The following is a 17353-nucleotide window of genomic DNA, read 5'->3' as shown; positions in this document are numbered from 1 at the left end:
CAGAGACAGAGACAGAGACAGAGAGAGAGAGAGAGAGACAGAGAGAGAGAGAGAGAGAGAGAGAGACAGAGAGAGAGAGAGAGAGAGAGAGAGAGAGAGAGAGAGAGAGAGAGAGAGAGAGAGAGAGACAGAGAGAGAGAGAGAGACCGAGAGAGAGAGAGAGAGAGAGAGAGAGAGAGAGAGAGAGAGAGAGACATGACTGTGGGCTTGAGACAGGCTCTGGATGGCCAGTGTTGTTTTTGGCAGCAAATTTTGATTTTTAGTTTTAATCGGAGTCTCTTGAATATTTTTCATTTAGTTTTAGTCACATTTTAGTCACCTGGAATGTCTTAGTGTTAGTCTAGTTTTAGTCGACTAAATATCATAAGACACAAAGGGCAGTCTTAAGTACCAGGTCTTATTACTTAACTTAAAACCTGGAGGCGTGGTCAATGCTGTTTGGCCACTCAGAATAGCCAAATGGCATTGATCACGCCTCCAGGTCTTAAGTTAAGTAATAAGACCTGGTACTTAAGACACGCATAATACTGTCCTAAGTGTACAGTTGATTTAGTCGAACAAAATGTGTTTCTGCGGGCCTTGATGCCGTCGTAATGGCTGTTTATTTCACTTGCTGAAAATAGCTGATCTACAAGCTTACCATGGGCGGTCTGACCGTGAGGGGTCTTACCATGGGCGGTCTGACCGTGAGGGGGCCGAACGGACACGGCAGGTTCATCCTGTTCATCAGATGAAGAACCTGTTCACACAGACAACACAGGCAGACACACACAGACAGACAGACAGACACACCACAGACACACCACAGAAACACACACAGACGTCTTCACAGAAGTTCACACTGACTTCATTCATAGGCTTAACTAGAGCTTGAAATGGATATTTTTACAATGCTAATATTTTGGGAAACATTTACGTTCTACTCAACAGTACGTCGACCTCCACAGCAGGGGTCTATTCAGAGCTCCTGGCTGTCGCATTTCATTTCAACAACCGTTCTAAGGTCTATTTCTGCTACACTGTTGGGCTGATCGAGCAACACCATTGATGTCTATGAGTGTAACAAGCCTGTATGTCTTAGCATGGAAGCTCTTAAAGAGTCAGCATTTCCTACTGTGACTTAGTATATCCTGTTTGTATTTATCTCCATTTACGGAGAGCATCTTTGTGTATAAGAGGGGTCCCATATGACACTTGGGGGAGGGGCCTGGGCCCGGGGGGGGGGGGGGGGGGGGGCACGTTTGGCTCCTGTGAGGGCATGAGAGAGAGGACTGGTCCAGCACCCCAGTCTGTTCTGTGTTGATCATGATCTTTCAATAAAACTTTGTCAATTCTTTTTTTTTTAATAAAATATTGAAAATTGTAGTAAAAAAAGAAAAAAGTTGACAAAGTGTTTTTTCTTTTATTGTAAGATTTCAATGTTCTTGTCAATAAAATAATTTCAATTTATTTTTTTTCTTTGGAAGATTTTTTTTTCTTCTTCCATTACAAGCTTTAAACGCAGTCACACACACACACAGGGAACTGTGCAAACTAACTGCAGCACAGCTGCTCTCTGCAAACAGGCAACGAGAGTGATGATCTTACCTTGTTGGGTTCAATGTGTAAACAACAGCATTTCATTTAGTTTCCACGCTCCCATTTAAAATGCAAGGATGAAACTGAGGCGAGTGAGTGTGTCCGCGTGTGTGCGTGCGTGCGTGCGTGCGTGCGTGCGTGCGTGCGTGCGTGCGTGCGTGCCTCAGTTCCACTGCGACGCACTAGCACCACCAACCTACCCAACCTGGAAACGACTGCAGTTGGAAGAAGAAACAGCGTTCCCCCCAGAGACACAGAGCTGACGCTATGAACCCATAACTCATGGTCTATTATTAATACCTGCTCCACAAATTGAAACTTTATTACAAGGCAAATGTTTTGCAGTTTGATAATTTTTTTTACGAGGTCTGGGATGCAGTTCTTGAAAAACCACCGGGACGTTTATTTCGGGCGTTTGGGATTTCCATTTCACGAGTCAAAACGCAGAAGCCTCCAAAATAGCTGTAATTGTATTTATTTTTTCTGTTTGCATTGTTTTATTTGTGGTAATGTCCCCGTTTTCTGCCTTGGGTTAAAAATAGTAAAGTATGAACGCAGGGAAAATAGAAATAAAGGAAGCACAAACAAGACTATCTAGGACTGTGGTTTTCAACGTTTTATGTATTATTATCATTATTATTATTATTAATTGTATTTATTATTATGTCCCACTATTCATTTGAGTCACAGAACCACCATGTGATGAGATTTAGCCTCTCAGACCCAAAACTAAACTATATTTTGTTGTCGTTGGATTAGATTTTGTCCAGAATTCCCTGCTGTATTGATGTTGGTACCAATAGGAGAGATAACAGGCAAACGTCGACCGAACATATTTTACTAGACTGCAATTAATTAATGCAGATGTTTAACAATAATTTAACTCTTGGGGTCGTAAAATAGTAGGAAAGAAGTAGAGGATGCAGAAATGTACTCACTTGAACGTAGAACTTTGGCACGCTGACGATGGCATGTGATATATTGGTCAGGATCCCATTCGAAGGCGGTGGATATAAATATTTGTAACTGGGATTCGTTTGAAATTTCAACCTATAAAAAAACAAGAGAGAGAGAGAGACAGACAGAGAGAGAGAGAGAGAGAGACAGAGAGAGACAGAGACAGACACAGACAGACATTAGGCAGATGCTGAATCTCAGTTCCTTAACCCGTTTAGACGTGAGGATGTCACCTTACAGCTTTTAACCACTATTTTAAACTTTAGCTGTTCAAAAATGGCAGATCTACAAGCTCATAGCACGGCACCGAGTGCCGCGCTACGAGCTTGTAGATCTGCCATTTTTTTTAAAAATCGTGCAAATGTGGCGCAAATACTTCGCTGTGAATATATATATTAATTCACAGCGAACGTTTTTAACTCAAATATTTGCTTCTGGGGGAGGATGGAACAATATATTTTCAGATGGGGGTCAGCGGCCAATTATATAATATTTTTGGGGGTCCTTGACATGAAATAGTTTGAGCATCACTTTGTAGAATCAGTTCTCAGCTCTAAATGGGTTAAAAATAATATCCTCAACATGACAAAAACACAAACGTCAAAACAACAAGGAACGAACAGGGCGTGGCGGGCTTAACCCTGTGGTGCCTGGAGCAGACTGGAGGGCTGTGGCTGCGTGGCAGGCTTAACCCTGTGGTGCCCAAAGTGGGGCCCGGGGACTCCCAGCAGACTGGAGGGAGTTCCAGGGGGTCCCCAACTAAATGATAGTTAGGAACCAAATGTAAATGATGTGGAAAATTAATTTAATTTTATGTTGTATTGTACCCTGTATGATGATTTGAGGGTTCCACTGTTTGAGGTAATGCGCAACAAAGAAATCCTGATCTATTCTGGGAAGATGATGGACAGAAGTTAGACTGGTTATTTAATGATGAAGTATTTAGGAGGACAGCCCAGTTTGTTTCTAGAGCCTCTGGAGTAGAAGACAACCCCAGCTCTTCAAGGAGGTCCATGTGTCTCCTGTCACAGGCCTAATGGTGTATTTTATGTTATGTTATATATTATGTAATCTGCCTCGTAAGGATCTGGAGTGTCAGTTTGGTATTCAATTGATCATTGTTTGCAAACCGTCATGTCGGTTTATTGTAATTGTTCATTTAAACTGTAAAACGTGTCCTGTAAGTCCATATGGGCGGGGCTTCTTCTGAAGCATGACACTTAAATAATCAATCAATCAATCAATCAACCAATCAACCAATCAATGTACCCTTATGGGTCGAGTGTACAAATGGAACCAAATGGACCCTTGTGGGTCTGTAACTCTGAGAGTGTACAAATGGAACCAACTGGACCCTTGTGGGTCTGTAACTCTGAGAGTGTACAAATGGAACCAAATGGACCCTTGTGGGTCTGTAACTCTGAGAGTGTACAAATGGAACCAAATGGACCCTTGTGGGTCTGTAACTCAGAGTGTACAAATGGAACCAAATGGACCCTTGTGGGTCTGTAACTCTGAGAGTGTACAAATGGAACCAAATGGACCCTTATGGGTCTGTAACTCTGAGAGTGTACAAATGGAACCAAATGGACCCTTATGGGTCTGTAACTCTGAGAGTGTACAAATGGAACCAAATGGACCCTTGTGGGTCTGTAACTCTGAGAGTGTACACATGGAACCAAATGGACCCTTATGGGTCTGTAACTCTGAGAGTGTACAAATGGAACCAAATGGACCCTTATGGGTCTGTAACTCTGAGAGTGTACACATGGAACCAAATGGACCCTTGTGGGTCTGTAACTCTGAGAGTGTACACATGGAACCAAATGGACCCTTATGGGTCTGTAACTCTGAGAGTGTACAAATGGAACCAAATGGACCCTTGTGGGTCTGTAACTCTGAGAGTGTACAAATGGAACCAAATGGACCCTTGTGGGTCTGTAACTCTGAGAGTGTACAAATGGAACCAAATGGACCCTTGTGGGTCTGTAACTCTGATTGTACAAATGGAACCAAATGGACCCTTGTGGGTCTGTAACTCTGAGAGTGTACAAATGGAACCAAATGGACCCTTATGGGTCTGTAACTCTGAGAGTGTACAAATGAAACCAAATGGACCCTTATGGGTCTGTAACTCTGAGAGTGTACAGTTGGAACCAAATGGACCCTTATGGGTCTGTAACTCTGAGTGTACAAATGTAACCAAATGGACCCTTGTGGGTCTGTAACTCTGAGTGTACAAATGGAACCAAATGTACCCTTTTGGTGTTTTAAAGCATTATGTTATACTTCAGCTAATTGAAAAATATAGCACTGCTATTTTTGAAAAATCGTGAAAATGTGGCGCAAATCTTTTCAGAATTACTGCTAGAGAGCCGTAAAAAATCTCTTATGGGGGGGGGGGGGTCCCTGGCATATCTTTTCAAATGGGGGTCTGCTCTGCTCTGCGGCCTAATACATGTCGACGTGGGGGTCCTTGACATGAAAAGGTTTGGGAGCACAATAGGAAGCAGAGGCACAGTGACAGGTGTTCTGTGTTTGGGAGCAGAATAGGAAGCAGAGGCACAGTGACAGGTGTTCTGTGTTTGGGAGCAGAATAGGAAGCAGAGGCACAGTGACAGGTGTTCTGTGTTTGGGAGCAGAATAGGAAGCAGAGGCACAGCGACAGGTGTTCTGTGTTTGGGAGCAGAATAGGAAGCAGAGGCACAGTGACAGGTGTTCTGTGTTTGTCCAGGTGTTGCTGTGTTTGTCCAGGTGTTGCTGTGTTTGTCCAGGTGTTGCTGTGTTTGTCCAGGTGTTGCTGTGTTTGTCCAGGTGTTGCTGTGTTTGTCCAGGTGTTGCTGTGTTTGTCCAGGTGTTGCTGTGTTTGTCCAGGTGTTGCTGTGTATGTCCAGGTGTTGCTGTGTTTGTCCAGGTGTTGCTGTGTTTGTCCAGGTGTTGCTGTGTTTGTCCAGGTGTTGCTGTGTTTGTCCAGGTGTTGCTGTGTTTGTCCAGGTGTTGCTGTGTTTGTCCAGGTGTTGCTGTGTTTGTCCAGGTGTTGCTGTGTATGTCCAGGTGTTGCTGTGTTTGTCCAGGTGTTGCTGTGTTTGTCCAGGTGTTGCTGTGTTTGTCCAGGTGTTGCTGTGTTTGTCCAGGTGTTGCTGTGTATGTCCAGGTGTTGCTGTGTTTGTCCAGGTGTTGCTGTGTTTGTCCAGGTGTTGCTGTGTTTGTCCAGGTGTTGCTGTGTATGTCCAGGTGTTGCTGTGTATGTCCAGGTGTTGCTGTGTTTGTCCAGGTGTTGCTGTGTTTGTCCAGGTGTTGCTGTGTTTGTCCAGGTGTTGCTGTGTTTGTCCAGGTGTTGCTGTGTTTGTCCAGGTGTTGCTGTGTTTGTCCAGGTGTTGCTGTGTATGTCCAGGTGTTGCTGTGTATGTCCAGGTGTTGCTGTGTTTGTCCAGGTGTTGCTGTGTTTGTCCAGGTGTTGCTGTGTTTGTCCAGGTGTTGCTGTGTATGTCCAGGTGTTGCTGTGTATGTCCAGGTGTTGCTGTGTATGTCCAGGTGTTGCTGTGTATGTCCAGGTGTTGCTGTGTTTGTCCAGGTGTTGCTGTGTTTGTCCAGGTGTTGCTGTGTTTGTCCAGGTGTTGCTGTGTTTGTCCAGGTGTTGCTGTGTTTGTCCAGGTGTTGCTGTGTTTGTCCAGGTGTTGCTGTGTATGTCCAGGTGTTGCTGTGTATGTCCAGGTGTTGCTGTGTTTGTCCAGGTGTTGCTGTGTTTGTCCAGGTGTTGCTGTGTTTGTCCAGGTGTTGCTGTGTTTGTCCAGGTGTTGCTGTGTATGTCCAGGTGTTGCTGTGTATGTCCAGGTGTTGCTGTGTTTGTCCAGGTGTTGCTGTGTTTGTCCAGGTGTTGCTGTGTTCGTCCAGGTGTTGCTGTGTATGTCCAGGTGTTCTGTGTTTGTCCAGGTGTTGCTGTGTTTGTCCAGGTGTTGCTGTGTTTGTCCAGGTGTTGCTGTGTTTGTCCAGGTGTTGCTGTGTTTGTCCAGGTGTTGCTGTGTTTGTCCAGGTGTTGCTGTGTATGTCCAGGTGTTGCTGTGTTTGTCCAGGTGTTGCTGTGTTTGTCCAGGTGTTGCTGTGTATGTCCAGGTGTTGCTGTGTTTGTCCAGGTGTTGCTGTGTTTGTCCAGGTGTTGCTGTGTTTGTCCAGGTGTTGCTGTGTTTGTCCAGGTGTTGCTGTGTTTGTCCAGGTGTTGCTGTGTTTGTCCAGGTGTTGCTGTGTTTGTCCAGGTGTTGCTGTGTTTGTCCAGGTGTTGCTGTGTTTGTCCAGGTGTTGCTGTGTTTGTCCAGGTGTTGCTGTGTTTGTCCAGGTGTTGCTGTGTTTGTCCAGGTGTTGCTGTGTTTGTCCAGGTGTTGCTGTGTATGTCCAGGTGTTGCTGTGTATGTCCAGGTGTTGCTGTGTTTGTCCAGGTGTTGCTGTGTTTGTCCAGGTGTTGCTGTGTTTGTCCAGGTGTTGCTGTGTTTGTCCAGGTGTTGCTGTGTATGTCCAGGTGTTGCTGTGTTTGTCCAGGTGTTGCTGTGTTTGTCCAGGTGTTGCTGTGTATGTCCAGGTGTTGCTGTGTTTGTCCAGGTGTTGCTGTGTTTGTCCAGGTGTTGCTGTGTTTGTCCAGGTGTTGCTGTGTATGCTCGTTGTGCCAAAGAGAAGAGGAAAAGAAAGGTCTTTCATTCAATGATGCGGCGGTGGTGCCGGTGGTGGTGGTGGTGAAGATCCCATTGGTGGTGATCCCATTGGGAATGGCATGTATTAACATCCAATCACAGGCCGTCGTCGCCCCGGATTTAACCCATTTTGGGGCGGGAACCCCTTTTGGTGTTAGCATCATGTTATGCTTTAGCTATTGAAAAATAGCAGATCTACAAGCTCATAGCGCGCCACCGAGTGGCGCGCTATGAGCTTGTAGGTCTGCTATTTTTGAAAAATCGAAGAACGACTGACATAGACACATAGCTCTTTCAGAAAACTGTCAGGATGTAGAAGACATTTTTAGAATCTGATCTCAGGTCAAAATGGGTTAATTGACCGTAGATAAATAATAAATGAATAATGTCGTAAAACTCATTAAGAAATACCAAAGCACCCCCCCCCCCCCCCCCAACAAACAATTTCTGTGACATTTATATAAGATCACACTTATTTTAACCCATTTAGACCTGACCTACAAAATGTCATTCTAAATCCTGACAAGTTTTCTGAAAAACCCTATGTTTCTATGTCAGTGGTTCTCAAAGTTTTTCATGTCAAGGACCCCCAAAACTATGTATTTGGCCGCCGACCCCCATCTGAAAATATGTTCGCTCTGAAAGAATATATATTCAAAGACTTTTCACGATTTTTCAAAAATAGCAGATCTACAAGCTTGTAGCGCGGCACTCGGTGCCACGCTATGAGCTTGTAGATCTGCTATTTTTCAATAGCTGAAGTATAACATAATGCTTAAAAAAAACACCAAAAAGGGGTTCCCGCCCAGAATGGGTTAAATAACAGAGCAAGGAGATTTTATTGGATAGTGAAGACGAGACGTCAACAGATTCTCGGCCGCAGATCAACTGCTATCAAAGACGCACCTGGTGCCACCGCGACACAACTGGCAGGTCCAGATGGCCTGTCAGGTGCTGGGAGGGAGGAGGGCCCGCCGCGGCCCTCTAATTGGACCCGAGGCCCGCTGACAGCTCCTGGCCGGGGCTCTCAGGACTCTTGTCTAGGCTCACTCACTCTGTCAGTCAGTCAGTCAGTCAGTCAGCCGGCCCGGCCCGGCCCGGCCCGGCCGGGCAGCCAGCCATATGGAAGCCACTTTGCACCCAGACTGACAGCACCATTTCCACTGGGTAAGGAGTGCAATGCATGTGTGTGTTGCACACGTCACGTGCATCACATCAGGTGGTCGTGGTGTTATGGGCGGGCAGTAGCCGAGTGGAAGAACACAGTTTGCCGGCCACTGCCACAGAGCTGACAATGAGGTTATTTATATCTTCCCTTCTTCTCTGGAGTCCTGCCTCAGGGCGGACCAGAGGTAGAAAACTGTGGTTCCCTGATGTCATCGCTATAGGGACACATGATGTCATCGCTATAGGGACACATGATGTCATCGCTATAGGGACACATGCATCAGTAAAGCAGGAACTGGGGATGATCTCGACCGTGGTCGAAAAATGATGATGAGCCGAGTGGCCGGCCTGAGAATCGGAAGGTCACCCCCCCGTTCTCCCACGCCACTTGACACACCGGGCATGTGCACGTTTAACCCATTCAGGACGGGAATCCGTGCCATACTTTAGCTAAAAAATAGCAGATCTACAAGCTCGTAGCGCGGCACTCATCTGCTATTGTTTATAATAAAATAATAATCGACGCACACCAACTTACCCGAGATTGGGTGCGATGCCCGTCTCGATGACGGGCACGTCAGGCTGCTTCTGCTCCTGTTTCCTCTGCTTGTCTTTAGCTGCGTTGGCACTGGAGAGGGGAGGGGAGGGGAGGGGAGGGGAGAGGAGAGGGGAGGAGAGGAGAGGAGAGGAGGGGAGGGGCGAGGGGAGGGGAGAGGAGAGGAGAGGAGAGGAGAGGGGAGGGGAGGAGAGGGGAGGGGAGGAGAGGGGAGGGGAGGGGAGGGGGGGGAGGGGAGGAGAGGAGGGGAGGGGAGGGGAGAGGAGGGGAGAGGAGAGGAGAGGAGAGGAGAGGAGAGGAGAGGAGAGGAGAGGAGAGGAGAGGAGAGGAGAGATTTTTCAGACTGAGTACGAGTACAAATACTACATTTTCAGTTCTCGCCGATACCAAGTACGGATACGATTACTTTATTTTTGATGAGTAACCCCTTATTTGACCCCCTTATTCCTCATAGATGCAGATGGATCTCCGATCTACACTTGTCAGTTGTCATTGATGCTTGTAGATCATTGCATTCGTTCAGCCTATAGTGTCAATTGGATGTTTTGGTACTCGGGTCAGAGTATCGGGGCCCGGTTCTGAGTTCAGAGTACTGGAGGGTGGTATCGGCCCGGGTAACCGATGCCAGTCTCGGTCTCGGAACAACTCTAGAGAGAAGAACAGCAGCTGTTTCACACACACCGTTCTGCAGCAGGTACAAACACTCACATTTGGCAGCCATGACAGTTTCCATGGCAGTAAGTGAGAACGGATTAGTAATTAACCTTCAGCACTAGACAAGGATTATTCATTATTGCATGTGTTTTTTGTGATGGCACCGTACCTACCCTAGGGGAGAACATGATGGCACCGTACCTACCCTAGGGGAGAACATGCCAACTCCACACAGAAAGGACCTTTCTTTTCTATGAATTCCTGTATTTTTGAGTGGTGCAACCACTCCCTTATGGAGCTATGTGTGTGGTGGCTGTGAAATAACCAACGTGGTCTAACTTTTCTTTTTTATTATCCCATGATTTTGAACCCATTGTTTCACCCAGTGTCAATTATCTAATGTAATCCTGGGCGCTACACTTCCTCTGCCAGCCTGGGGGGGGGGGGGGGGGGGGGGGGGCAGTGGACTGACCTCATGCTCCCTTCTATGCATGAGGAGTCCAAGCTGCTTCTTTTCACCCGAAAGGGGAGAGTTTTCCCGGCCAGACGTGGCGCGTGGAAGGAACACGTTATTCCGACCAGTTCCTTTCCCCTCCATCAGGCGCCCCGGCTGGCCAGGGGGAAGCAGTTTAGAGACCAGGATTACTGCATGTTTTTTGTGAGGGTACCTACCCTAGGGGACACGGGGAGAACATGTGAGGGTACCTACCCTAGGGGACACGGGGAGAACATGTGAGGGTACCTACCCTAGGGGACACGGGGAGAGCATGTGAGGGTACCTACCCTAGGGGACACGGGGAGAACATGTGAGGGTACCTACCCTAGGGGACACGGGGAGAACATGTGAGGGTACCTACCCTAGGGGACACGGGGAGAACATGTGAGGGTACCTACCCTAGGGGACACGGGGAGAACATGTGAGGGTACCTACCCTAGGGGACACGGGGAGAGCATGTGAGGGTACCTACCCTAGGGGACACGGGGAGAACATGTGAGGGTACCTACCCTAGGGGACACGGGGAGAACATGTGAGGGTACCTACCCTAGGGGACACGGGGAGAACATGTGAGGGTACCTACCCTAGGGGACACAGGCATAACATGTGAGGGTACCTACCCTAGGGGACATGGGGAGAACATGTGAGGGTATCTACCCTAGGGGACACGGGGAGAACATGTGAGGGTACCTACCCTAGGGGACACGGTGAGAACATGTGAGGGTACCTACCCTAGGGGACACGGGGAGAACATGTGAGGGTACCTACCCTAGGGGACACGGGGAGAACATGTGAGGGTACCTACCCTAGGGGACACGGGGAGAACATGTGAGGGTACCTACCCTAGGGGACACGGGTATAACATGTGAGGGTACCTACCCTAGGGGACACGGGGAGTACATGCAAACTCCACACAGAAAGGCCCTTTCGCCAACAACCCCTCGGGTATGGGCACTGATGACGCGGAGGAGGGAACACGCCCCCAGCACCCACAGCGTCCCCAGCGGGAATCGAACCCAGGACCTTCTAGCTGTGAGGCGACAGCACTACCGACTGTGCCACCGTGCCCTCCCCCAACGTGGTCTAACCTTAACCACAGCTAATTCATTCAGAATCCTTTTTTAATGCAGCGTGAATTTGAAACGCACCTGTCGGACACGGGCGGGTCCTTCAACGCCACGACGTGATCTTGACCTTTGGCGAACTCTACGACGAGGACGTGGTTGAGGATCTCCAGCTGGTGGAGTCTGCCGAGAGCCTGGAAGACATGATGTGGTAAAACGGTAAAAATGGTGCATTTATACAGCGCTTTTATCCAAGGTGCATTACATTCACCCATTCAGACACCTTTACATAGATTGTGCATTACATTCACCCATTCACACACCTTTACATAGATTGTGCATTACATTCACCCATTCACACACCTTTACGTAGATTGTGCATTACATTCACCCATTCAGACACCTTTACATAGATTGTGCATTACATTCACCCATTCACACACCTTTACGTAGATTGTGCATTACATTCACCCATTCAGACACCTTTACATAGATTGTGCATTACATTCACCCATTCAGACACCTTTACATAGATTGTGCATTACATTCACCCATTCAGACACCTTTACATAGATTGTGCATTACATTCACCCATTCACACACCTTTACATAGATTGTGCATTACATTCACCCATTCAGACACCTTTACATAGATTGTGCATTACATTCACCCATTCAGACACCTTTACATAGATTGTGCATTACATTCACCCATTCACACACCTTTACATAGATTGTGCATTACATTCACCCATTCACACACCTTTACATACATTGTGCATTACATTCACCCATTCACACACCTTTACATACATTGTGCATTACATTCACCCATTCACACACCTTTACATACATTGTGCATTACATTCACCCATTCACACACCTTTACATAGATTGTGCATTACATTCACCCATTCACACACCTTTACATAGATTGTGCATTACATTCACCCATTCACACACCTTTACATAGATTGTGCATTACATTCACCCATTCACACACCTTTACATAGATTGTGCATTACATTCACCCATTCACACACCTTACACATCGGGAGCAATTAGGGGTTCAGAGTCTTGCTCAAGGACACTTCGACACTAACTCTGGGGGAGACCACAGGGATCGAACTGGGAACTTCACGGTTCCCATCCGGCCGCTCTACCGCTGAGCCACTGTTCAGCCACAGTTCACAGTCATTACTATGTTGTCTATACAGGTTTATATGCTAGCCTTACACGCCGACACCTGCGCTAGAAGTACTAGAACCGTTGGCAGTTTTAAAGCGTTCTCACGTCACAGAACCCCAAAGTGACTTTAACTGGCTTATGGCCAGCCTAATTAACAGTGCCTTCTGCCTGCACTATTCATATGTTTAATTCGTCATTTTAATGCCAATAGAAAAATCCGTGATATACACACTACATCTCATTCTCACATGGCAATCCTATAGTATTATACCCAGTCCTGATGGTGGCGGTAACGTCACCATCATGCCGATTTTGACCAAATAGAGCGAATCTGGCGATGTCACTTCCGGTTTAAGGAACAATAACATCCGGTACTAGCTTTGGACTGTGCAGCACTATCAGATGTCCAGGATGCTAAGCGATCATCGTTGATTTGAACTAAGTCAAATTAAGCTCTAATCAAGCCCAAAATATCGCATTTTACGCAGCGATGCACATAGACATGATCGACCGTGGAGGCGCGGATTTCAGCCGGTTTTAGGTAGATTACATCAGCCGTTAGCCAAACAAGCTAAAAGTTGCTACATTTTGTTATATTAAGCTCCCGATTACAGGGGATTAAACGATTACGTCAATGGCCATAAGGGATTTATCGATTCATTACGTCAATTACATCCCCCCAACCCCCAACCCACCCACCCCCTCCACACCATTTAAAATGAAGAACTGTCCTAGTCACCCTGTCCCTGCTATGAAATACGTTGATGTGTTTTGGCTTAACACGAGGCCTGCCAGGAACATAGACACGTAGAATAGTGTCGCGTGCCACACCCGGAAAAGCCGTTTTAACAGCGATGTATTATTTAATGCATGTTTTAATACGATCGTATTAAGAGCTACCGTTCGTTAGCTCTGTTATGCTTCTGAGCCAATGGCCGCGGCCATTTTGAAGATGCGCGCGCATCCACTTACATTGCCTGCTCTGTTTTCAGACGACTGTATCTCCAGAAGCGACATTGCAGGGGTCGCTTTGTCCCAGACAAGCGTTTTCAACGGCCTGTAGCAGATACTCGCGGTCCACTTTTTCCACCACCGACCGAGAGAACAAGCACCAGCTTCGTCAACACACACGGAATGGTTTCATAGTAAAATGCGATTACGGATATTTGGCTCTTCAAAGTAAGTGTCACGCGCGATAAAACCCTGGCAGGACGCGACGGAGGGATTGAATAATGGTAGCGGTAAATGGCTTAAAATACGTGATACATAATAGTAATACTGGTGGTGATATTGAAAGATAGTGAGAATAGTCACTTTTATATTTCCTTCTACTGTACAACGTACAGTACGATTGAAAAAAGAGTGCTGGCTTTCTTCGAGTTACCACTGCGCGCACACGCACGCACGCACGCACGCACGCACGCACGCACGCACGCACGCACGCACGCACGCACGCACGCACGCACGCACGCACGCACGCACACGCACACTTAAATATGAAAACCATGTTGAATACAAATACCTTCCCTGCTGACTTCTCACTGCTGAAGGTCGCAAACGCTGCATGTTTCTGTGGAGACATTAAATATATATTATTAGCAGCAGTGTTTCTGTGGAAATAGGAAAATTATGCATTACACGACATGTATAGTATTAGTAGACCGTTTTCCAGATATACATGCGAGCTGATCTGAATAAGTAAGTAAGTAAGAAGCCTTGGAACTCGGGAGCTGCTATTATTATTATATATAAATGCACCATTTACAAGTAGCCCCAATCCAGCACTGAATGCCGACACACGAGATAGCTAAAGTGAAACATAATGCTTGAAACACCAAAAGGGGTTCCCGCCCAGAATGGATTATGTAATTTGTCAAATCTGCCCTGACTGGGCAATTTGTGATTATGAAGCCTAGTGAAAAACCAAACAGAAATACAAATTGTACACACCTTCCGATGTTGAATGTCACACAAACAACACCATAATGCAGACCGCATCCATCATGCCAGCAAGATGCTAACTAGGTGCAACTTCCCATTGACAGCCCATTCATCCAAACAGAAAGGTCTAATTGTATTAAACAACGTCAAACTCAGCTGTACGGAAAGCTTGAATTATCCTCTTTCAATCTGTAAGGTTTTTGTTTCATGAAAATCCACCGTAGACATGTTATGAGCTACTTCCTGTCAAGATCCACCGTAGACATGTTATGAGCTACTTCCTGTCAAGATCCACCGTAGACATGTTATGAGCTACTTCCTGTCAAGAAATGCCATGCAGGTAATTAGTGTCAGAGTTTGGAAGCGCTCGTTATCAGTAAAGCAACCTCCTGCTGCCTCCTGCATTATGTGCACATTCAAAACGGGTGACCATTGAGTGATATCCAACGAACGCTTCCAAACTCAAGACACAATAGAAAAATAAATCATCTGCAAGGAGTTTCTTGAGGAGGTGCCTCAAAACATGCCTACAGTGGATTTCTTTATGAAACAAACACTTTTCGTACAGCTGCAATGTTGTTGAATAGATAGGACTTCAGGCAGGACTTTTCTGTTTAGATGATGTCAATGGAAGTCGCACCTAGTTAGCACCTTGCTGTCAATGGAAGTTGCACCTAGTTAGCACCTTGCTGTCAATGGAAGTTGCACCTAGTGAGCACCTTGATGTCAATGGAAGTTGCACCTAGTTAGCACCTTGCTGTCAATGGAAGCTGCACCTAGTCAGCACCTTGCTGTCAATGGAAGTTGCACCTAGTGAGCACCTTGCTGTCAATGGAAGTTGCACCTAGTTAGCACCTTGCTGTCAATGGAAGTTGCACCTAGTTAGCACCTTGCTGTCAATGGGAGTTGCACCTAGTTAGCACCTTGCTGTCAATGGAAGTTGCACCTAGTCAGCACCTTGCTGTCAATGGAAGTTGCACCTAGTCAGCACCTTGCTGTCAATGTAAGTTGCACCTAGTCAGTACCTTGCTGTCAATGGAAGTTGCACCTAGTTAGCACCTTGCTGTCAATGGAAGTTGCACCTAGTTAGCACCTTGCTGTCAATGGAAGTTGCACCTAGTGAGCACCTTGCTGTCAATGGAAGTTGCACCTAGTTAGCACCTTGCTGTCAATGGAAGTTGCACCTAGTGAGCACCTTGCTGTCAATGGAAGTTGCACCTAGTGAGCACCTTGCTGTCAATGGAAGTTGCACCTAGTGAGCACCTTGCTGGCAATGGAAGTTGCACCTAGTGAGCACCTTGCTGGCAATGGAAGTTGCACCTAGTTAGCACCTTGCTGTCAATGGAAGTTGCACCTAGTGAGCACCTTGCTGTCAATGGAAGTTGCACCTAGTTAGCACCTTGCTGTCAATGGAAGTTGCACCTAGTTAGCACCTTGCTGTCAATGGGAGTTGCACCTAGTTAGCACCTTGCTGTCAATGGAAGTTGCACCTAGTTAGAACCTTGCTGTCAAGATGGATGCGGTCTGCATATGGTCAATTAATCATCAACTTAAATGTGTAATGGTGACAGCCCTACATACGGTAACGTACCAGAGGTCCTTTGTGCGACAGGTGCCTGACAGAAACGGCTCCGAAGTACTTCAGCAGCTCCTGCTTGTCGCTGCGGTTGAGCTCGGCCGGCAGGTGTCGGACCAGCAGAGTCTTGGCCTCCCTGGTCCGGACCAGCGGCTCATTGTTCTGACCCTCTCTGGTCCCTGTTGACGTTGTTGTTGTTGTTGTTGTTGTTCCGGAGCGGAAGGCTGGCTCGTACTGATCCATGTCTGGAGAGACAGGAGACACAGGGGACAAAACTAAACGTGGTGGTGGTGGTCACTGATGGCATGGATTCAATTCATACAATTGAGAAAGACCAAAATGTACAATGTTAGGCATTTAGCAGACGTTCTTAATCCAAAGCGACACATGGTAGCGACACATGGTAGTGACACATGGTAGTGACACATGGTAGTGACACATGGTAGTGCATAAAATGCATAGACATTGTCAAGGATCATAAGCAAGCCGAGAGTCGAACATCTAAAAGTAGGATATCTTTACAAAGAAACTATGAGTACATAGAATGCTATGTCTACATAATACAATACAGTATACTATCTAAATTACATTTCATTACATTTCAACCTTTATTTAGTTCTCGGAGAACACACTGAGGGCTGGACTCTCTTTTTCAGCGGTGCCGAGATTATGACAACAAAAACACAACAATGTAAAAGAATAAAAGGGGGGGGGGGATAAAAGAACATTCCATCACAACATCAATTAAAACAGGTACAATTGAGATTGACCAAAGTTGATATAAATTACTGTACATAATTTTAGCCTTTGCATGTGCCTGTAAGGTCGTCGAGGCTAGTGCAAGTGCTACGGTCTAGGACCGTTAGCAGCTTGTAGATCTGCTACATTTTTTGAAATTTGAAAACTGAAAAATTAACAGTTTTGGACAAAACCGCCGGATTTCGGTTCAAATATAGCAAAAATAGCTCAAAAACCCCAAGAAAAATATAGGTTTGAAATATAGTCTTAGCACAGTGGTTTTAAACCCTCTTCATAGCAAGGTCCGGTGGGCATTTGAGCCACGGAACCACCAGCATTTGATGACATAAAGCTTCTCAGACCCATTTGAGCCACGGAACCACCAGCCTTTGATGACATAAAGCTTCTCAGACCCAAAACTAAAGAATATTGTGAGATAACAGGACAAATCAGAATAACAGTTCTTCTACATTCTATCATTGTGTAGACTTCTTTATTTAATATTCTTATTAAATAATGCAGATTTCAAACAATCATTTAACTCTTGAAGGCGTTACTTTCATTGTATGCTCCCAAGAGTTAAAAATCTAATAATTAAAGGACCACTTCACCACTTTTCAACATCTCTTCATATAATTGGTCCTCACTAATGTTCATGATAAAACACCACCATTTTTTCCTACTCAGTCTGTGTCTCATAGGAGGGCTTTGGGCAGTTCGGACACCCGTCCACCAGTGACATCATCATTAGGCAGA

At 46.2% G+C, this 17353-nt stretch overlaps 1 protein-coding gene across 3 annotated transcripts in view; it reads right to left on the bottom strand.

Annotated features, from left to right (window-relative positions):
• Positions 1–17353, bottom strand: part of rnpc3 (RNA-binding region (RNP1, RRM) containing 3) — a 50824-nt gene that overhangs the window by 32076 nt on the left and 1395 nt on the right. For 2 of the 3 annotated variants that reach the window (XM_079490233.1, XM_079490234.1), the window contains exons 2-7: positions 15875–16104; positions 13865–13912; positions 11239–11348; positions 8923–9012; positions 2517–2628; positions 641–739 (exon numbers count right to left, since the gene is read on the bottom strand). In XM_079490233.1, coding sequence (XP_079346359.1) covers positions 641–739; positions 2517–2628; positions 8923–9012; positions 11239–11348; positions 13865–13912; positions 15875–16102 — 687 coding nt within the window. In that variant the 5' untranslated portion in view covers positions 16103–16104. The remainder of the gene's footprint in view (positions 1–640; positions 740–2516; positions 2629–8922; positions 9013–11238; positions 11349–13864; positions 13913–15874; positions 16105–17353) is intronic. The other variant, XM_079490235.1, reaches the window with a different exon arrangement.

This window comes from Electrona antarctica, assembly GCF_951216825.1.
Source record: "Electrona antarctica genome assembly, chromosome: 20".
Lineage (NCBI taxonomy): Eukaryota > Metazoa > Chordata > Actinopteri > Myctophiformes > Myctophidae > Electrona > Electrona antarctica.
The sequence above is the reverse complement of the archived record's forward strand: the minus strand, read 5'-3'. Positions and strand labels throughout refer to the sequence as shown.